General features: G+C 36.2%; 1 protein-coding gene across 13 annotated transcripts in view; it reads right to left on the bottom strand.

Annotated features, from left to right (window-relative positions):
- Positions 1-23,984, bottom strand: part of CPEB3 (cytoplasmic polyadenylation element binding protein 3) — a 90,583-nt gene that overhangs the window by 22,941 nt on the left and 43,658 nt on the right. For 7 of the 13 annotated variants that reach the window (XM_084525808.1, XM_084525811.1, XM_084525809.1 and 4 more), the window contains exons 5-7: positions 13,750-13,773; positions 8,913-9,080; positions 6,976-7,065 (exon numbers count right to left, since the gene is read on the bottom strand). The exons of 2 other annotated variants lie outside the window; for them this stretch is intronic. In XM_084525808.1, the coding sequence (XP_084381934.1) occupies positions 6,976-7,065; positions 8,913-9,080; positions 13,750-13,773 (282 nt within the window). The remainder of the gene's footprint in view (positions 1-6,975; positions 7,066-8,912; positions 9,081-13,749; positions 13,774-23,984) is intronic. 4 more of the 13 variants (XM_084525807.1, XM_084525813.1, XM_084525815.1 and 1 more) reach the window with 1 other exon arrangement.

Here is a 23,984-nt window from a genome sequence, read left to right as displayed (position 1 = left end):
GAAGAAGAAAAATAATAATAAATTCAGTCTATACAAAGAAATGTGCCCTATAGGCTAAAAGTCAACCACAATTTCTTGAGAACCAGACGAGAAAAAAACAAAAAACAAAAAACCAAAAACAACTCACAGGTGAGGGATAAAATTATGGATAGAGCAGAGATCTAAATTCAGACAAGAGCCTTCTTTTACATTACAATCAGAAAATAATTGGATTTGGTCCCACTACCTAAAAATCTCACAAGAGACTATTCCATTTAGGAAAACATTTTACAGAGCATCATCCAGCACATGGTGTTGCAAGATTCGTTCTTACCAAATAATGGCTGAGATGCAATAGTTAATAATGAGAGCCACTATCAGGGATTGCAGCCCAATGTCTGCCCCTCCCAACCCCAACCCTCCCGCCTCAAAAACCTAGTGCTGAATATAAGCTCATCCACTGACTGGGCATTGCATCACTTCTGTCATGCCTTGACTGGAAAAAGCTTTGATGCCACAAAGGAGAATAAGGAAGATAGGGAAGTAGGCAGAAAAGGAAAATTTGTTTCTGGAAGAAGATTTTCAGTAATAAGCTAAACTACCTCAGGAACATTTGGGCTACAACCATTATACTCCTCTCATAGTAAATAACCTTTATTTACCTATTTGGTTACTGTGTTGAAAAGCAATTGGTAAGACTGACAGAACCGTCTTTACTACCAAATTCTGTGGAGGCAAGGATGCTGAGCCCCATCTGAAGAAACATGGTCATTCCTTCCATGGGCATCAGAAGTTGCTGACTGAAGAAGGGACAACAAATGTTTGCTAGAAATTTGTGGTCCCATCTTCAGGGTTAAAACCAAAACTGACAAAACAAACAATAAAACCTCTCTTGCAACCTAGTAATTCTGAAAGAAATAGCATTTATTGAAGGCAACATGAAAGCCAGAAGAGACTAATTGTGCAAAGCTATCTCAGAATAAGATTTGTCCCGCCTAGGTTTGGTGAAAAATATTTTTATATTGTCTCTTCAGTTTCTTGTTTACTCTTAGAAAAAAACAACAACAACAACAAACAAAACAGCAAATAGCACTGGCAAGGAAGCAAGCTTCTTGAATGCTCTTTAAGACTGCTGTGTCAGTTGTCAGAGACATTTTAAAATCATCATCAGTTGACCACCACGACTCCTCAAACATTTAGCACAATATAGGAAATAGTGTGAAGACCTTTGCAAAGGCTTAAACAAAACTCATTGAAAACCTAAAAGAAAATTCTGTGCTAAAAGCAAACTTAAACAGCTACAGAAGAGCAGACTAGTATGCCCTACATTTTGCTACCACACAGTTTGTGAATTTCATTGCTTTGGGATCATGCTGTACTGCTGTAGGAAGGCACAGGGCCTATAAATCATACACACAGCCTCAGAAATCAACGGTTCAAAGACTGATCTTGTGCACATATGTTGGAACGTATGCAAATAAAGTTTTAAAAAGATTTTGCATTGCTATTTGCCATACAATGCATTTCTGGTTAAGGAACTTGAATTTCCATTCTAGCAAATACTGTGGTCTCTGGCTTCAGTTTATAAAGAATGAAAACTGGCTAGGCATTTAGTGCTGCACTTCAGTGGTATGGTATTCAATTATTTAGGCCAAAGCAACTAGAATCATAGAATGGTTTGGGGTGGGAGGAGCCCTGAACATCACCCAGTTCCAACCCCCCTACCATAGGCAGGGACACCTCCCACCAGACCAGGCTGCCCAAAGCCCCATCCAGCCTGGCCTTGAACACTTCTGGGGATGGGGCATCCGCAGCTTCTATGAAGTACTGAAACTAGTCTAAGTAGATCACTACATTCAGGCAAGCCAGATACCAGTTTCTGAATCTAGCTGATGAAAGTAGAATTGCAACATCGTACTTTCTCCTTTCAACTGCTCATTATTGCTGCTGTGGCAGAAGCTACCATTCCCACTGCAGTGCCAAGGGAAGTAGCCATGAAAATGGACCTCATTCGCGCAATCAAGACTGGTCGGAAGACCACCAACGACAGCGTTCCTATCTGATGTTACCTTAGAGATCATCAGGAATGCTCATACAGTCTGTCCCACCAGTTGTTTTAAATGAAAGCATGAGAATCATTTCACAGTCTTACTTTGTGCAACTTTCTAGATAGTATTTTTGTTTTCATGAGATCTTGCTCACCCATAGGGTTCCCATGCGAGCAGTACGGACAAGTGTGTTTATTTTTAATCAAACAACTAACTAAAGAACAGAGAAAATACAAGAAGATCAGATGGTTTCATCACATATGTTAATCAACTATAAAACCAAGTTATTCCTCCATCCCAAATGCATCCTATCTCCAAGCACTACCTTTTTTTTTTTTTTTTTGCTCCTTAACCCATTTTTATCCAAACATCAGTCCTCTCAAATTGAAAGGAAAATAGTAAGTTTTCTGCATAATTTTTATCTTTGTTAAATTTACCATGTAGGTTTTAGTGTATGTAGAAAAATAATAGTTATCACAAAGAAAAGTCAGTAAAAGCTTTTAACAAGATGTTTTAAAGCTAGCAATCTGTTAAAAAAAACTAAATGAATGTTTTTGTAACAGTTGGCACCATCTGTCTAATAAAAAAATAGGAAAAAAATGACTGTAGTTAGCATAAATATTGCTTAACTCTGCAGACCACCAAAAAAATAAAAAATCGGTTTATACGTGAATAAAATATGAATTACCTGGAATTTGCCAGAGTGAAATAAACTGTCATGGTAATGTGTAACGACATTTGATAATTTCCTTTGGTGTATATTTAATTATTTCTTAATATCTCATAGGTACTCAAAAAATACTTAGCCACAAACCACATTTAGTTCCCAAAACTCCATGCTGAAAGCCAAGTAAACACATTACAAACTGGGCATCTGCTTACCCAAGACCAACACATGGCATTTATAATTTTGCCAGTTCCATTACTCACATATCCAAACAGATGCCAAAGGAAGTCATCCAAAGACTTTTCAGGCAATAGTAATGAATTGGTCTTATTCAGAAGCAAGGCATTAAAAGCACCTCGTGGATGACACCAACATAAAAATACAGTGCTAAGCTTTACAGTGCAAGGAGGGGTACAAAGAAATGTTGAGGCAATAATACAGATGCTCAGAACTAGAAATAGCAGCCTCTTATATGCATTGTCAGCTGTTATCAACTTATCTTGCCCAACTGCATAATCTACACTTTTGGTGACAAAACAGCTGGGTGCCAGTGGTTCTTCTCTCAGCAATCTGAATATTGAACTCAATGGCAAGCAATACTTCCAGTAAGAGCTGTTTGATCTATCAGGTGATTTTGGTTTTGGTGTTGTTATTACCAAAACTCTTAATCACTGACCAAAACAGATCTCTCTCAAACACAATCTCTCAGTGTATTTCATCATGTCGGGCAAGATTCAGTAAGGTAATGAAGACCTAGAATATCTGGAAAAACAGGAAAACCTGTATAGTAAAGCGCACAACATGCTTGAGGAATATGGTACAGACACATTCATGCTAATCTGCAATCCCCAGGGGTCCAAAATCATAATGAAATAAGCCTTGTGTAACTCACCACGTTGGAGACTGCAGTTCAGTGTATTTCACACAAAACCAGTTTATGTCCATCAGGTCCAGCACTAAACTCAAAGTAACATGTCTAAGCAGACCCACGGTGACTATGCAGGGCCAGTGACATCATCCTGCTCAGGTTGCCAAAACTAGGAAAGCATTCTTTGTTCAAGCTCAACACTGCAGGAATGTTTCTGGACCAAAGCTAGCCCTGAAAGCAGCTTACACGACACTGCACCTAAGCTAATCAACCACACCAGCTAATAAATTAGCTAATGCAGCTTACTAGATCAAGCCTGACTAAACATCTATGGCCTGACTTGCCCGCCAAACTAACAAGATAAAGCACTCTGGGGGGGGGGAGGGGTCACTAGACTGTAAACATTTTATTTTAATCTTTCAGATTTCATGCTTGATCAGCTTAGTAATGGCTAATAGTTCTTGCAGCCTTTTGTTCCTAGCCCTGAGAATATCAACAAAGTGTTCCTAATATAGTGCAACTATACAGAATTAATTTTAATGGGATGTACGTGTAAACACTTTAAAAATTCAGTATTTATTATACAAGTAAGGCACAGGACTTTTCTTGAAGAACCCATGTAGATACTAAAAGTCTGTATTAGTACACTTTTACAGGGGCTGTCAGGGATGGTATCACCTGGATGTATGTATGAAGACAGAAAACCATGATGTAAAACTGCCCCACTGTACAACTCATCTGTCTGCTGACCCGTGGCAGGAACTACTGATTCTGTCTGCTCCAAACCTGTAACTGAATGCTTGTCAAAGTAAACAAAAAACAACTTTTGTTGCAAGTCCAGACAGAGTCCGCTGGCCTGACTTAAAAAGTAAAGGAGCGATGAAAAATTGTATCTGTCAAAAGGCCACCAAGGTCCATCTGGAGCTGACAGCATTTTTTCAGTAAGAACAGCGATCAATTTTACTGCCAGTCAGTCATGTTCAAGTAGGTGGGAGAAGCCTCAGAGATCAGCCTTTATTAACATGTGAACAAAGATTAGCCTCCACATCATCCCACTGCATTCCAACAATCCAGTTTTCTTGTCTTCCTTTGAGATTACTAGCACACAAAAAGACCTCCTATGTAATTTTGTCTGTCCCTTTTTATTTGTCCCTATTTATTTTCAGATTTTCCATTTGAAAGACTCACTCAAAATGTCAGAAAATTTAAGGACTAGCAGTGTGACATGGAAAGAAGATACGTAGAAAAAAAGGGAGAAAAAAGGGAGAAAAAAATTAAGGAGAAAACATTTGAATTCATCAGTACTTGGTAGCTGAATAAGTGCATCACTGAATTTTGTACATAAGCATAATCTTTTTTCATTTCTCTGTTTTATAAAGAAGTACCTGATAATAAATCAGAACAGCTTAAAACAATAATAAAAAAAGTTAAATGCTGTATTTTAGTTTTAAAGAAGTTTCTAATCAAAAAGAGGACTGGAAGCATTTTATTGTGGTATTTCTGTCAATGATTCCATAATAACTTTGGAAAAGAAGTATTTCTTTATATTTAAAATAGATGAAAAAGATGTAGAAAAAAATATAATGTGTTTACCTTTTGACTCCTGGTAATAACATTCTGTCTTCTAGGCAGATACTGCCTATATGTGATCACAGTAAGTGATGTACATTTGACCTACCAAGCTTAGTGTGACTGTAAGTGAATCTCAAAGACTAGAATGCAGGACGTATGATGCTGCAGTCCTGATTGATAACTAAGAAGTCAGTTATAAATAAATCTGGAACAGTTGGGATTGACTGTTGTTTAGCACTTTCAGACAGACATTCAGGGCAACTGGCAGGGGCTTTGAAAGCTGTTTCCTATATTAGAATCATGACAAAAATAGAAGTGAGACTGCATTCCCTTGTCTTCTGCTAAAATAGATCTTACTCAAAAACATTTTCACAAGTTGGTTGAGGCATAGCTAGTCCTCTGTCAGATACAGAACAAACTCATTAATAATTGGAAGTCCCATGCTGATCTGCCACAAATTGCTCTTTTAATTCAATAAGTAATTAAAAAATATAATGGAGAGGACCAGGAGACATTAGGGATGAGAAGAAACTTGTTTTATTACTGTTTTGTTTGTTTGTTTGTTTTTTAAACTTGTAAGTGAAGGTACAAAAAATATATATCATTTTCCTAACTGTCCATAGGAATATATGAAGCAAGGCTGAGTTGTGAGAACAGAACAGGAGAGAGAGTGCTTAGGCTTTTTTTTTTTTGTTTTGTTTGCTTTCAGGCAAGTGCCCCAAATACTGTTTACAGGGCAAGCATTTGTCACAGAGCTATCTTGACTCCAGCAATTAAGCTCCAGATAAATTATTTTTTATTTGTTACAGTCAAAATACCTCTATCAAAAATGTTGTAGGATTAGCTAGTGCAGTGACTGAGCAGCCCACTGTTCTGCCAAAATAATCAGTGGCCCTAATGAGCAATTAAGAGCTTTCAGATTAAGCGAGAACAGAAAATCTTACAATATAGATCAGAAATTGTGTGTCTAATTTTATGCTGCAGTTTCAGATAGTGAGTGAACTCCCAAACTATATGCAAGAGGCAGGTGCCACTGAGCACAGACTGTATAAAATATATAAAATAGTATATGTATTTATTACATATAAAATAAATATATATATATATGTGAAGAATATATAAAATAGTATAAAATTATAGGAGAAGCTAGTGTACAATAAGCAATTGGATTTAGACAGGCAACTCTCCCCATCAGTTTTCCCATAAACCCAAAATAAGCCTGCATAGTATTTTGCTGACAGGTGTGAAATAGCCCCACCTGAAGCCACTCTGAAACAAATCAACTCCAACTGAGAAATGGTGACCATGGTGCATGGCACCTGTCTGAGCTGAACATTCCATCTCTCAGTGGAATTCATTGCTGCAGCTCAGCAACAGCAAGCCCTGATGCAGACCTTTTGGTTCTGAGCAGGATCACAGCTTCCTGGGGTCAGCACACACACAAAGTAGATTCATGTTTCGCTACAAAATACCGGGCACCCAATCCACCACTGACTCCTAGCCACAAGAAATGTTGTTTAAACTATTATTCGTATTGTTTCTACGATATGCAAACTGCAACAGAATCAGTGCTAGGAAATTTCCAAAACTTTCCTTCTAACCAAAACCTAGTATAAATTAAGCACAGAATCAAGGATGCAAGGTTTGCTGAAGTAAACAGACAAGACTACATTTCATTCACTGAATTGTGTTTTTTCATTATGATAACTGCTGAAAACATGCTCGTTGAAAGAGAGATTTCGTCATAGAGTCAAATCCTTTCTTTTTAACAGACTGCCACATTGTAGACACAGTTTCCTTTTACCAGAACAGCCTGCATAAGTGTATTTTAAGCTAATTACCTTTAGGTGGAAAATATGACTTGCTTTCAGCTTTGTGAGGCCAGTCCACCACAAGAGGTCCAAACCTACGAAAGCTGGCAGTGATCTCATCTACAAAAAACAAATGAGGAACCTTAGACAGAATCTGAAGACTAACAGTGGCAAGGTAAACATCGTTAAATAAATAAATAAATAAATAAATAAATAAAAAGTTAGACTATTTTCTGTACCTATCAAGATCAACAAAAACTGCAATAATGTACGTAGATAATGCCTAAATATTCTTTCAGCTCTGTACTCTATGTGGCTGCTTAAAAAAGAAATTTTGCATTCCTCTAACACAAGTTTGCAGTAGGATTAAATGCAAACACGATCTATCAAAAGTAAATATGATTCAGCTGTGGTCTCTGTCTAATTATAGCCACAAAGCAGGGTCAGATGCAGCCACACGGGACTGATGGAGAAGCTACATGTCAGCATGGCCACTCCTTGTAGCATGACCTAGAAAGGAGGCTGCTTCAGGTCACACGGCTGTGGGGACTTCACCTTCCTAAGACCCCTCTGAAAATCTGCCTTGAATCACCAAGTTTTTTGTTTGTTTGTTTTTGTTTTTTTTAAGTATCAGTTTAAAAACACCGTGGAACACCATCTGAGGCTATCCTATAGGGCAATATTGTGTTAAATACAGATGTTTCAGAAAAAAAATGTTTGTTTGTTTTTTAAAAATCTTCTTTCTCAATGCATTTTTTAAAATGTATTTTAAGGAAAGAATTAGTTTAAAGTTATATCTAATATAAAGTTATATCTAACGTGATGCCAGATAGATCAGAGCATCGATCCATCAGGAGAAATGCTTGAAGGCTGTGGTTTTCCAATTTTATGATCACTATTTGAGATGTGTCCAGTTTATCTGATCCCTGGGAGCTGGGCATCAGAGCCACAAAATGCATACCACATGCATACCACATAAATGAAGAGCTGAAGGAAAAAGGTGTTACTAGAGCAGATCTCTCATGGAGGAGGATAATAGCTCCCAACAGGCTATGTTACTTCCTCACAGGATAGGCTGGGCATGTATTTTGACTCAAGTTAGTTGTGCCTGTCAGCCTGCTGCTTCTTGCAGCTGGGGATTCAGGTTACCCACCAGTCCCTGTATCAACAGTCCTGCAACTCTGATGTGATGTGGGAAATACATCTGAGCTGTTTGTGAACCACAGGTTGGCAACCCATGCCATTTTTTTTTAAATTATAATTGCACATGTTTTAAGCTTTAGATTTAGTAGAACAGATTATAAAATCCCTCCCTTTTCATTATAAGGCATCCTCTAATTTCCTATGTATGCCAATGGAAGCTACGTAGGATAGATTCCTACTGTAATATGAAAAATATATCAAAAACTGTGTAGGAGTCGGAGGGGTGTGGGAACATGCATGCAGATCACGTTGACCATCTCTACTAAGGTGATTATTATTATGTAACCATATTAAACACCCTACATATGTGGACTGGACACTACATATATGCTGGATATAACAGCTGATTAAAGCCCAGTTTATTTTGATAAGGACTGTATTAACAAGATCCTTAAAGTCAACGACATCTTTTAAGAAGGACAGAGAAAAAGAAATGTGGAAAAGTGATGGTACTCACTGAGTTCCCTTTTTCAACTTTTCTACTTAATGCATATGAGGACATATGCTGCTATTGCAGATTAGAAGGCCTGCTATGCAGACATTTCTGCCTCCATCTCCTCTAATCTACAGTACAAAAAAATGTCAAATAAAATCTCAGGGTTTGCAGGTCAAGAGGGGGAAGTTTGTTTGTTTTAAATAATGCCACAAGCACAACAAGCCATATACCTTGTAAAATACATTTGTTTTCATGAAATCTGACCTTTTCTAAGTAATAATATGAAAGCCAATTCCCATATCTCACCAATGTAACTTATTCACAGTACCTTCATCAATGTCAGGAGGAAGACCTCCAACAAACACCTTTCTAGAATAGCGTTCCACTCTTTCACCATTCTGACAGCGTGTTGGAGAGCTGAGACCCGATGATAAAGACTGATCACCGTGACTGTCGTCTAGGAAGCCATCTTCAAAAGGAAAGAGTGAAGACCGACCTGTAACAGATTTTGTAGTATCTATAGTTAAAGCTATTTCCTGTGGATAAATAAATATTTCATTTTAAAATAAGTTATTTTCCTTTTCTAAAATAGTGTTTTGATTTACAGATTTTGTATTAAAAAGCCCAGCTAAATGGTCAGTTATCCAGATGATGCTCATTAGCATTGCTGCTATTTTTTCAAGTCTGTAACTATGCTTTCTGTAGAAGACAAAAAAGAAAAAATTTAGCTTTAGAACAGAAACTCTTGTGAATGGCTAGTAAATGGAAGCCAACAAGTTATCCAACAAAATTGTGTGCTGTAGCTACAGAAAGATCCTTTGTACAATTAACATATCAAACCAATTCTTAGTGATTAAAATCTTTCATAACAGATCTTGGAGTTATTTTAGAAAGCACATCACTCAAGCCATTGCACTGCAGGGCAGGACAGCCTCCTTCAGAATGCTTTACAAGATCCTAGCCACAAGGGCTGCATTGCTTCCTCCATGAATGAGCAGAGGCCCAATCTAAGCAAGGGGGCAAACAGCAAAATAAACACAGAAAAGCTTTGTATAGTATATATTAAGCATGTAGGTAGAGCAAACAGCTTAGCTAACAAGCTGAAATCTTTAAAAGACTTATTAAATGAAACACAAAACACTTGCAATCAAAAAAAAAAAGTTGTTAACTAGGGCAGCCTGTCAAGCTGTTACTCAGTGTTAAAACACACTTTCAGTAAATGAATGAAAAGAAAGCAGCATAAATGACTGCTATTTGGTTTGTTGATAAAAAGTAAATAATTTATTTGTGATAGCCTGATTCAATTAACTTGTTGCTATTATTTCCGGGGTATATACATATTATTTAAAAACAGATTTATTAACCCAGAAGATAGAAAAAAAATAAAGATACTCAAAATATTTAAGGGCTGTATGTATGCAGCACAGCTTTCTAAACTAACTTTAGAATTTAATTCCCTACATTTGAGGTGAAAAATAGATCTTGTGATGTAGAGAGATGTATAAATGGGAACCCCATCTCAACTCTGAAAAAACCTGTCTCCTTGTTTTATGGAGGATTGCTCCCAAGGACAGAATTAAAATTAATCAACACAAACGGTGTGTGTGTGCGCGCACATGTTGAAATACAAATATACATAGCAGGGCACATATAATTAAATTCAAAGTTAATGGATCACACAAAACTGACTTCCAGCAAGACCTAAGGTTAGGTCTTGAGTTAAACTACATTTGGGATTAAATGCACGAGGAAGTACAGGAAAGAAAAACAGAAGCAAGGAGAAAATCAAGACATGCAGAGAGACACAATTCAGAAAAACATATATATTGAAAATATCAGTAACAGAGCCCTGACCTATAAAGGCTACATTACAAAAAGAAGAAGCAATCCTACATATGAAAACCAAGCTAACAAACAAACAACAGGAAAGGTGTTCTGACAGACACGGAACACCAGCTTGAATTTTTATGAACATCAGGTACCAGAACGGTTTTGATTAGCAAGAATACATTGAATGCGCAATGTTGGCAGAGATCACAAATGCAAAAATCCACAGAAGCAAAAATCCTACTGTGCTTTTAAGCACCAGTGTAAAGACAAGGCAAATGCCACAATCAGAGATGCATTTAGAAATGCTACTCCTCACAGTCTAAAACAGCTGGTTGTCAGAAATGGAATTTTTAGAGCACAAAACAGGAAGGACTTGATGAATACTCTAATGCACGAACAGGTCATGCACATATATAAACATACGCATTTTAGGAGAAGAGAGAGTACATGCTTGAGAGAAATAATAAGTAGGGAGACTAATAATGTGTAAGAATATCAAATATTTACAGGCTAAATCTTTTTATTTTTTTCCCCCACAAACATACCTTCTTATAAAAAAAAAAAAAAAAGATGAGCCATTAGTGGAAGTATACAGATCAGATGAACAGATATTAGAACAAGCTGTTCAACTAAAATATGGGTCCATTTAGGAGGCTGAAGGAGTACTGAGTTCTGAAGGAAATCCAAAAATATGTGTAGTGGCTTAAAAAGCAAGATTTCACCTCTTATGTCAGCTGCTCAACAGTTCACAAATGTACTCATTTGAGTACAAGAGATCATCTAAAGCTTTATAATTAAATATACAGTTAAATGTGTAAAGTACCCATTAAAAATAATGGAAGGCATAGAGAAAAGGGAATAGGGAATGATTGTTCACCGTCTCTCCCAAGTAGGGGGAAATTGAAATGCATTAAACACAGTACATCAGTACATGGCAAGGCTCAAAGTAAGTCAAGCCATGGAACCCCTAACCACAAGATTTTTAGGATGTTAAAAAGTTTACATAGGTTTAGAAAAAGGCCATGAGCAAGAAAAAACATCCTACAGCATTAAATACTGAGCCATCACCTCAAGATACTCCCAGGGGCAAATCTCTGGGAGGGTATTATTGGAAAGCATCACTAAATGCTCTATTTTTATATGTCAGCATCTCTCCCCTGGCATTTCCCATTTGTCAGGGTAGGAGAAAAGATACTAGGCTGGCTTTTCATAGCTGTGCTTACATCTGCACCTGAAAAAAATGGTCAAAAAAGTTAAAAACAAGATACCTAAAAGAATATGACTTAGCAGCTTGTGTGATATCTACAAAAAAATGCTCAGCTCACTTCACAAAGGAAACAGGATTACGTAGAAAACTGCTAGGTTACACCAACCCCCAATGCATTTCTAACAAAGCCTCTTCTCACTGAAGGTGCTTAGTCACAGTGACAGACTGAAACACTAATTAAAACACTGTAGTGTAATAAACATGAAATGAGTCCCTGCACAGACTTGCCTCTGAGTACTCTGCATATTACCACAATGCAAATGGCAAAAACAATAATAAATATGAGAGCATTTGATAACTCATTTTTTTTAAACAGATTATTGTAGAATTGCATGGTTCTTCAGGTTAGGAAATCTCAGAACAACAGTATACAATTCAAGGTAATGGAAAAGCAAGGATATCACAAACTTGGTATTGTATCAGTAGGGCAAGTCACAAAGTCCCTAACACTGATGACAGGACAGACGCGCACACACACTCACACAAATCTACTTGTTATAGAAAAAACTGAATTTCACAGAGATAAAAAATATTATGGAGGGAAACATGCATTTTGGTAAAGTAAAAAAAATCCTGAAAGTCCAACACATTCAGAACTTGTTTGGCTTGCTTTGTCATCACCACAACTTCTATAAAAGAGCCCACACTGCATTTTACAGCCTACACTGTATTCATTACAATTACTACCACATTACTACATTTTGCTTCTACAAGTAAACACAAGTTGCAAGAAGTTAATAGTGCCCAGCTGATTTCCACTTCCTTTCCTACTCTGGTGCCATTTAATCAATCTGGAAAGACTTGGCACAATCTCATGTTCACACGCCTAGAGAGCGCACAATATTTTATATTCCACGTTTTTCCAATTTGTTTCAATATCATGAGATCACCAAGTAAGCACTAGAATGCTTTGAACATCTGTTAACAATAGACCACTCTCTGAAAGCAGGGAAAAAATAAGAAGGTAAGTTTGTGGGGAAAATTTAAATTTCAAAAATACTATTTTTATATTTACTTTAGCTATAAAGTAAACACTAAACAGTCAGCTTTGAAACAAATAAGCTCAAATTATGTACTAGAAACTGTATCAGCACAGCCTGTACAGCCTACTACCTTATTCCCTACATATGTGCCTACTCCAAGTTATTTATAGACTATAGACTAGGTTGCTTGTACATCTCCAAGCTTCCTCACGAATTTGATGCAAATTCTATATTATGAAAAGGAAAAAGCCTTCCAAGCGATGTCACATGCATAGCTCTGTCACAGAACACAGATTAAAAAAAAAAAAGATAAAATGAAATTTAATGCCAAAGTACCCCAAAAATATGGCGCTGCCCAACTCTAGCTGTTAAAAGCTGCAAGCTTCACTGTTACTTTCTCAATTAAAAAGCTACTGCACGGTACATAAAAATAAGGTACATTTGTAGTTTTCTCGATCTGCAGCAAGCTTGCTATTATCCACATTCATTAATCTCTCAGAATAAGCTTATACACAGCACTGCAAACATCCATATAATGTTTTCAGTCTGTTTTTTTACTTTTGTAAGGGTTGCCTAAATTACAAAATACTGTATTTTTTTCTGCTCCTGGTTATCGGTACCCACCACTGGTATTCATAATGCACTACACTACCTAGAGTAATCAATATATTTCTCAAATGCAATATTCAACAAAGGATGTTACATCTAAGAAAAAAGTGTGTTAGAAATATTCAATATATTAAACATTAAACTTTGACAAAAACACCTGAAAACAATCTTCATTTCTTAAACACCACGAACTTAAAATGATAAATGCTTGTCATGAAAAAGAATCTTTACATTCAGTCATCCTCCAATTCACCAATAATAGCAATACACTTGAAGTTACCAGCTCAAAATCATCATTGCTTTAAGCTGATATTAGAAGGGAGATGTCTTGCAAGTGAAAAATATCAGATTGATTTATACGAAGCAATTGATTAACCACATAATGTTAAAATTGGTAATGTTATCTTATCATAAAAGAACTAGATATTTATTTCTCCCAGTATTCAGCAAACAAAACATTTAGTAAATACTTTTACCTCTTCTCCGCCCATAGCTCCTGGCTGCATGTAAACACAGAAGAAAATTGTCGGTACAGCTGTCATTAGATTTAGCTCCAAAAGCAAAGAAAATGTAGCTTCTACCTCTTCTCTTTTCCCTCCCACCAAAAGAAGAAAAAGACATACAAAAATTTGCAAAATCAAATTCAAACAACCCAAGACAAGAGAAAAAGTTTGAAGATGACACAGCCAGGGAAAGGAGGGGGGGAGGGGAAAAAAAAAAAAAAAAAAACATAGCTGCTGTGCAAATTTTCTACGTATCAAAGTTTAAAAAAAAATCAGGCACATCAAATTTACAGTACTATAGGAGATTAATTTAGGATTGTGTTTTTAAGAGGCAATAAACATCATCAACAGTAATCCTAATTAAAATAAATCATTTCACATTTTATTAATTAGTTTGTGGACAATATATTTTCCAGTTATGTTTCAAGTTAAATAATTAGCCATCTGTAAACACTAAAATCCTACCACAACCAGATGAACTCAATAGCCAGTATGTCAGTATGTTCAGTCTAATAAAAACAGATTGACAAATAGTCTTCATAAGTACCAGATTTAATTCAGCATTTCAGTGAGAGACGTACATCAATGACAGACAAAATCCACAGAGCTGTACAAGTGCAGAAGCCACAGAACTATAAAGTGTTTCATGATATAAATGGAAATGCAAGAAGCACTTTTTAATTCGACCTTTGGGAATATCAGAAAATCTGGAAAACAGTGTGCCTCTGCCTCTTTTCACAGCAATACCATCTTTGCCTTCTCTGCCCCAACTCCATCTCTTGCTTCCACACTTAACACCTTGCCTTTGGGTCCTGCCTCACATGTCCAGGTTTTAGGTGTGATACATTCAGCTGCCCCTACACTCCCCTTTAACCCACATTCTCTTGTTTCCTCTTTCTTCAATATTCCAAGCATCCCCTACTGTACGAACTTCTATCCTTCCCACATTTCCATCTTGGAATGCACAGCCTGAGAGCTCCCACCATGCTCCCAGCTTTCCCTGCCTATTTTTCTTCAGCCACAGTTTCATGGCAGATGCATGGTGGTGAGAACTACCCACCCACTGTCCTGTGCAAAGCACCGGGGCTACTCTGAGCACAGCAGGCTCCCTTCCACCCCCAGCACATGCACCAGGATCCCCTCTGCCACACAGGCAATTTCTTCCTCAAGTCCTGAAGAAACATAGACTCAGACTGCATACACCTATGTTGTGTATGCCCCACCACCATTCCCATCAGTGAGGCCACAAAAGAGCACTTGCATCAGCACGTCATTAGGGAGGTTTGAAAAACTAAATAATAATTCAAAGTCTGTGATGAAGGACTGCCTCAAAAATTACCTTTTCCAAAAAAATGGTGAGAGCTATTCAGCAAGGCAACTTAGGGATGTCAACATGCCCTTTCTTTTTCATTTACACAGGATGAGAAATAAAAATGTGCAACTGGAGACAAATTAATCAGGAATACCCATCTTATTGGTAACTTGAAGTTCAGAGCACGACAGACTTAACAGAAGTACTGGTTCATCAGATAAATTTCATAACACCTCAGTCTGAGGTAAATATTTTGGAAAATAAATGATTTAGAAGTTATTCTTGAATGAAGATATTCAGGAGCCAATAAAAAAATATACGATTGCATGATTACAAACAACACATCAGCATTGTATATCTGAAGTTACTTTCTCTCCTGTGCAACGCCAACACAAGACAAAAGTAGGGAGAGCAGGAGCTCCTAAACTTGTATCCAGTGCAGATGAATCCACCTCCATATGCTGGTTCTGGTGCCAAATATGAATCTTTTTGCACAGAAAATCATCTCTCGAATGATTCCACAATTCAACTCAGAAGTGATTCTTTCCATGGTGCCTCACAGAACATTACGGCACCTAAGAAAATATAGCTACTTTAAGAATCAATGAACACCTTGCCATTTAAGCTGTGAGATCATTGTAAGCAGGCCCTGCTGAGTTAGTTGTGCAACTCCATGAAAGGCCACCGCTGTGTTAGTGTTTCTCCGTTCCTTTGCACCTTTCTTCAACTCTGACAGGTAGAGAGTTACATAACCACTATGTCCCAAACTGCATGTACTCAAATACAAAGGAACAATACATTCTTTTTTACCTCCTGATAACTCTCCTGAAACTATTAACTCCCCTCATCCCATGAGTAAAGTGCATTTTGCAAACATGAAACCGTATATTGAAGAACAGAACTGTAAGCTTTTTTTTTTCTTTTTTAAACAAACAAACAAAACAAACTCCCCAAACACCAATTAATGCAATTCCTTTAAGTAAATGTAGTGCTCCTGGGAATCTCAGAGGTCTGCAGCTAAGATTACCCATTGTTCCGATGTATCAAAATACACTAAATTGAAATGCTGAACTTTTAACTGCATCTCAAGAAAAGCTGTATGAAACTGATGAAATAGAACTTAGGTGGCTTGCATTTGAAAACATTTATCTGGTAGTCAAGAGAGAGGGGTTCTGCTGGCATAAGAATGCATTTGCAAAGTGCTATGAAGAGCCACAAAACTCTTGAGATGGCATGGCTGTGAGATGAGCACAGCTGTATACGAACTGAAGCACACATCCACCAAAGATAGCCCTCAAGGACTCGGAAGAAACGAGTGACCTAACAACCCCAGCCTACAGCCCTGGAAAGGCAGAGGACCGGAAGATCCACAGCAGGATAATGCTGGCAAGAGAAGAAAAGGGATGCGGATAAGGGAAGTAACTTTAAACAACAAAGTAACTCTTGCTCATTTAACACACATCCTGAAAACCAAGATCATCATCAAGCAACAGAACATTTTATACTGTATATCAACAGGAACACCACCTTCACTCTTCAGCTCACTTCTTAGTCTGGGAATAACTTTGGTTTTGCCCTGTTGTTTATGTTGGAAGGCTCCAACACGAAAAGGACATTGTGCAATTTGTGTGATAAAAGCAAACCATGTGAATAAATACCAGAATTGCACAAACTATTTCTGAGAATTACTGTTAGGCAGGTGTTCTGCAATTCATTTGAGAGGTGAAAAAATTTAGAAAAGAAAGGATTGACTAAAACATTCTCATGACAAGAACCATATAACTCAGCTAGAACACTTGAGAGAGCTCATATGCAGTGCCCTACTGGGTAAGATCAACGATCCATCCAGACAAGTCTTCTGTTTTCCATAATGACACTACGGCCACTATCATGACTGGCCATTTCAGCAGTGTGTTTCTCTCCTATGCTCTTTGCATTCATAGTCATTAGATTAGACATGTTAGGAGGCACATTCTTACCCACTTCTAATACCTTCTTACAGGCTTTTTGTTCACAATTTGTCTAATGATTTCTTGAACCTGTTGGTAATATCAGGAATTGGACTTGATGATCCTTATGGGTCCCTTCCAACTCAGGATATTCTATGATATCTACAAGTTCCAAAAGTAAGCTACAGAAGCCCTTCCTTTAGTGGGCTTTAAATGGATCTTCTAGAAGTTTCACCAAATGTTCTTTTAGTCCTAGCTCTGAAGGACATGGTGAGCAGCAGTTCTACATTCAGTTTATCCGCTAACTCTGTGATTTTTGTAAGGCTCCATCACATTTAAGTGGTCTTCTTTAATCTCTTGGTGATTCAGCACATTCACAGCAGACACAGACTATAGGAAAGGACAATTATAAGATTCATAGAAAATTACAGCAACCTACTTTGTAAATATGAAAAAATGAAAGAGCATAGCTGGCTGCAATAAATAAATAAATAAACCTAAGCCTTCAAAAGGAATAAAGAAAACAGAAACAACAATAAAACTGATGTTCGTTACTAGGCTCATTAGCTTTCCTCAAGACTACAGAGACAAAAAGTTTCCAATATCCAAAGTCACGTGCTCTCATTGGTTTAATCTACTCCTACGGATGAGGAAGGCCATAAGAACTTTTTTTTTCCCCATGAAAAACTACACATACTCTTGGACCCTGACTGGTTTACCATTCTGGTCTCAAATCACACCTGTAACTGGTCTTGCTATGCTCTTATGAAGCTGGTAGCATGCACTAGTCACAGTACAATTCAGTTATAAGTTAACAGAAAATAAAAATCAGCAGCACTTCACAAAAATAAATACCAGTGAGTACTATGTGGAAGTTTAGTGTAGAAATATGAAGCATCTGACCTAATTCAATTAAATGCTGACACAATGCTTCAGTACAAGAAGGTGTAATAGGGATATTGAACTATAAGTTACTGTGAACCAAGCCTTTGAAGTTAAGAAACACTTGTGAAAACAACAGCTTACTTAGTGTCCTGAAAACAACAGATGTTAGTCATGTGAAACCACAAGCTTCAACTGTTAGAATGGATACCCAGTTAAAAGTCTGATTTTTATGGATTAGAAACTGATACTTATTCAACATGTTACTATCACTATCATAAAAGATTGTCTCTATAGAAACTTGAGTACTTGTTCACCTACATCAAGCAGATTAAAAGCTTTCAGCAGCTTCATTATGGCCATATTAACAATTCGTGAGAAAGAACCTTCAGGAGAACCTTTTCTAATGCATCAAGCCTAATTAAAAATTAGTAACTTAGGTCTACAGACACGTTGATGGACTTCCAGTAGGTTCATACAGGAGATAGCATTGCCAAATCAATTTGTCAGCTTGTCTCTTAATCAGGTTCTAACAGCAACATAGAACTGACAAGCTGTGAAAGATCCTTTTCACAGATTTCAGCAGAGGCATGGGCAGAATTAGATTTTTCCTCGTGGTTAAAGACTGCATAATGCTCTTTACTGGAAGAATGCTATAAAAGTAAAAAAAAAATGAAAACATATTTATTATAATCTTATTAAAGTTTATTGGACTGTGAGGATGATCTTTACTAGTTAGACACACCCCCTTAAAAAGAATGTCTAAGCCATGAGATCTTGTATGCCAAATACTGACTTACAAGTTACTGGCACTGGATCTCACTGAAACTTCTTGTCTGGTCTTGTTTTTCTTTTTCTCATCGCTTTATTATAATACTGTGTTGGGTCTGCACATTGTACAGATCAAATAGTTAACATTTCAAGGAATAATAAATTTGTGAATCCATAAATTGTTATGGATTCAGAAGAACTAGATTTACACTCTTTCTATAACATAACTAAAAGTGAATCTCACCAGGTAACTTCAAATTCAAAGTAAGCAACATAATCATTCACTTGTATCATCACATTTTACTTATAGAAGACTCAATAGAAATATTTTGCGTGTTAAAACGTTCCTTCTTCACTGTTGGTACTAAGCCTAATCTTGTTCATGCCATCATGCATTTATAATACCTAAGACATACATTTCAATGAAATCTTAAAGACACTTCTTCAACTGGTGTAAAATAGCATTATCTCTAAGAAAGAAAAAAGAAGTCAACATTTTGAAATTTGAAACCAGGAACCTCCTTGATTTATAAGGTACCAGCATCTTATTTCTAACTTGGAAAACTAATTTGCAATCTTGAATCAATCAGCAGTTCAGAATAATACTTGCTTTAGGACACTGAATTGTGCAATAATTTTCTAAGATCAGAAAGGAAAATATGTCAGACTTTGTTTTTGAATAACGGGTCTCTGAATTCCTTAAGAGACCTGCATGTTTATAAGTGAACTAAAATGTCAATGAGAATGAATTAACTGACAAAAGGCAATAGAATCAAGTGCAATTTAACAACATATCTTTGCAATAACACCATCTCTGTAGCACATGCTTTGAACTCTCTGAAGATCTCTTTTTGCTGAACTAACCTTAAAAAGCAACTGAACAGAATAATCTAGGAAACCTGATTTTATGCCATTAAAATACATAAACTGAGATTAAGTATTTGTGTGCATATAACAAGAAATGCAGATGCAAGAACTACATGCAACAGCCAGAATTTCTGTCAACTGAACTGGTGATTTAATTTGGCTCATCATAAATTTCTGAGCTTAGATAAACAAATATTTTATCTTCGTCAAGTGCTACACTTCTCCAACTTTAGACCACATATTTTAAGTTCCTCTATAACTTTGCTAATTTCAGGCAATTTTTTTGCTATACCATACATAACATTTATTTACATGTTTCTGATTTTTAAAAGTATCTACCATACACCAACCTGTCTCAAATTACTTGTGTGGAAAAATCATTACTGCAATTCCAGCAAGACAAACCAAAAGTTTCCTTTGTTCACTCTGTCAACCCATGCTATTCTGCCTGAACGGTGAAGGTTATTTAAAACATGATGTTGTCAAAGAATGGAAAAACAAAAACAAACAAACAAAAAAAAACCACTCTGAATAAGAGCTAGGTAAGGAAGGTTCAATTTAAAAACTGGGTTTCCATACAGTCAGCAGCATATGAAAGTTGAAATAACCTAAGTAACTTCATTTGTAGCAATCGAAGCAATAAAGTTATATACACATAAACACAGCTTAAAATCTGTTCAGCATTTTCACAAACTAAAACAGAAGTCAAGTTTGTCAGGAACAGTTTGCATACAAAAGCAAGGCCAATGCTTAATAAAAACAGAATGAATTTACTGAATCTAAAATACTCTTTCTTGTCTAAATTTCTGGATTTTAACTAGATAAGAAGCATGATTTAACAAAATTCAGTAAGCATTGTGCACAGAAGTGTGGAAAAATAAAAACTGTATTTGAGAGAACAAAATTAAAGTTGGTTCACTATATAAACTTTTAGCATATGTTTCTACTGTGCTTTACATGCACAGAGATCTATTTGCTTACAGAGAAAGTTCACCATGCGTTCATCTTCCATTCTGAGATTGCTCTCCCCATTTTGTTGGGGCAGTGTTTAAAATTATTTTTCCTTCTGCATGTTTCAGTGTTGGAGATCTGGAAGGCTATTTTCCATTATGACCAATTCCACAGAACAGCTTGTTTAAGAAAATAATTCTCTTTCTTCCCCTTTTCCTATGGCTAAAGAAAGCTGTTCACAAAGAACAAGATTTCTGTCTTCCACTCTTTCTGAAGAGAATTTTGAAAAAAGAAAAAAAAAAATATATATATATATATATATATATATATATATATATATATATATATAAAATCTAAATTATTAGCATTTGAGGATTGGGATGAGTTTTTTTTCATCTAAGAGTGGTTCGAAAGACAGTTCTCAGTTTCCACTGATAGATGAGGTGGATGTCCAGACATCATGATAATTTGGTGGTATCTGCCTCAACAGTCCTTTCTGGTTCACTTCTTTCCAACACTAGCACTGCAAGCCTTATAACAATCTCCCTGCTAATGTATGTCAGCATACATATACAATTGAATCCCTTCTTCAAAAAACAAAACAAACAAACAGTCCACATGCAAGCTGTATTCAGGTAAGGCCCACGCACTGGATCTCACTTTGTCAAATGTATGAACTACATTTGATACTCAAAACTTGATGTGTCTGACATTTGATACTCAAAACAGTAAACTTAGGTCTAAGACAGCTTAGATCTTTCTTCCTCATGCATATTTAGTAGCCATGCATCTATGCAGGAGGCAAGGCTCATCTGTTTTTGTTTGTTTCCGTGTTAAAAGTAGATGAATACATAAAACTCACATTTTTAACAGCCAAGATGATGGGCAGTCCCTTCATATTGCTTTTAATCTACCAAACCTAATTCTGGACTACAGTCTCGTCTCTTCTAGCATGATATACATTGCATATCGAAAACTTTGGCAAATCTTGATCACAAAATGCTACAGAAACAGACCCAAAATAAGGAGGGATCACACAGATGAAAGGAAAGAACATTGGTGAGATTGTAAGGCAGGAAAAGTAGTGGGGAAAAAAGCACTGTAGTACACAGCTAGAAAATGTGTTTCAACACACGTTTGAAAATACATCAGAACATACAAAAAGCCAAGCACAGTAGTTCTTAAGGAGACAATTGTAAAACAAAACAAAACAAAACAACAACAAAAAAAAACCACAAAACAATACAAGCATAAATATATTTTGCTGTTGTTTTCTATCACGTCATAAGAATTTCCCCCCATAATCCTTATCCATCTTAATAAAACAAAGACAATATATACAAACACCTGAAATATGCCCTCAAACCTTATCTTAACCTATTTTTAAAATTATCTTATTTAGAACAAACAGAACTAAACAACATTAACAAAAAGACAGTCAGATGGAGAGCAAACAGTACCAGACCTCACAGCTGATACATTTTCAGAAGAGACAAGAATGAACATTGGTAGCAGATGGAACATTTGAAGCCCAACAGCAGTGCAAAGTCACTGTACATAGGAGCCTTCGGAAAAACAAAATTCCAGCATTTCACAAACGTGGGTTGTCTTTTTGGGGGAAGGGATCGGTTGGTTCTATTTGTTTGCTTTTTAAACTACCTTCAGTCTAAACTAATTTTAAAATAGTAGTTTGGGATCCCAGCAATACTATTCAGTGCTTCATTCAAAAAAACTCACATCCTTTCATTTATTCCCCATCTCCCTTTTTCACCCCCTATACTTCCCTACCCCTGAAGCTTGTTGTTGGCGTTCTGGAGTGCACAAGAAGCACTGACAATAGCTCAGCACCTAGGAGGCAGGTAGGTGAACAATGGTGTTGCATTAGTCCTCGTGTCGCTGAACCGGAGGGGAGCACATATTAACACCATTGAGTTCATTTTGGCCAACCAGATTAATTTTTTTCAATTTTTACTTATTACTGTAAATATAATTTTTAATTAGTATTGCAAACACCTACTAAAAGTACCAAGATCAACAGGTGATTTTTCTAGCATGAATTTAAACAAATAAAATCGTAATTCCATTTATGCTACATTTCCCCTAGAAATTACAGTATCAATTTTATTTAATAAGGTGCTGTAAATGAAAGTATATAAAAATTCTTCTACCGACTGCTTACATCAATATTAATGATTATCAAAGTTTTAAAAAAGTGTTTTTAATCAAGTAGTGATAACTATTTCAATTAGACAGTATAATTGTTTTAAAGGGTTGAAACTAGTCAAACATTAGTAAACAAAAAAACTCCTTGTCTAAGTAATAGTAAAGGATAAAGTAATGTAATAATATTTGCAAAAGCAATAAAAATAAAAATAATAAAATATAATAAAAATAAAAAATAAATATTTGTAATCATCTAATTATTTGAGACCTACTATATAGAAAAGCAGTGACTTTTCCTCTTTGTACAAGATTTCCAAATCTAAACATTTGCATATTCCTTTTGCCTAAACACTCTTCAAAATTATGCTCATGCAGCTCCAAATATTGGAACAGCACATTCCTCAATAAAACCCAAATTTTCATTGAGAATGTCAAGCACCTCTGCACTATAAATCTATTTATATACATGCGCAACTGTGTGTGCATTTATAAGCAACCTTTTCTATCTCACTAATCTTATTATTTCAGAACTCAATGCTTTAAGATGATGATATATAGTTTCGCGCAGCAATGACCAAACTGGTGGTAGTATACTCTGCACAAAGTCCTGACAACTAATGGCTTGAGATTTTAAGGTTCTTTGAACAGCAAGTTGCATCTTCCCTCAAGCCAAATAGCCCCTTCAACAATTACAGACACTTTCTCAAGACAGTTAGGAAAGCCCTGAGTTTCACAAGGCTATAGTCAATAAATAAGAATACCAGCTGCACTACAGTTGGAAGTGCTGCTATAAGGGATGGAAAGGAGCTAAAGAGACAATCTCCCCTCAAAACTACTTACGTGTTAAAGGGAGAGGGGAAAAGTTTTGTACTGCTGTTGGCATAAACCTATATTGTATATATAATCTTTCAGATTTTATGATTATTTAAATCCAGACCACATCCATTACAGCAGAGGAAAGAGTATTTCTTCTTGGGCTAACTTTTCTTAACTTATTTCCCCATAGCAAAGATAATGGATCACATGGATCACAGTTCTAAATGTCTGTTTTAGCAGCATCCAAAAGAATATTAAAATCTAAAGCAGAAGGTAATTTGTGAAGATTATTCACTTCAAAACTTGCTTTTATTCTCAATTTTTCAAAGATTTATGACCAAAAAGTAAGAGTTTTCACAGAACTATTAATCTAGCTTCTATTCTCTTAGTAATGGCCAAAAACAGCATGGAGTTTTTTTGTTTGTTTGTTTGTTTTTGTTTGTTTGTTTGTTTGTTTTTTGTATGAGATTTTCTATTTCTATTCCTGTTTCTCAAAG

This window comes from Aythya ferina, assembly GCF_964211825.1.
Source record: "Aythya ferina genome assembly, chromosome: 7".
Classification (NCBI taxonomy): Eukaryota; Metazoa; Chordata; class Aves; order Anseriformes; family Anatidae; genus Aythya; species Aythya ferina.
The sequence above is the reverse complement of the archived record's forward strand: the minus strand, read 5'-3'. Positions and strand labels throughout refer to the sequence as shown.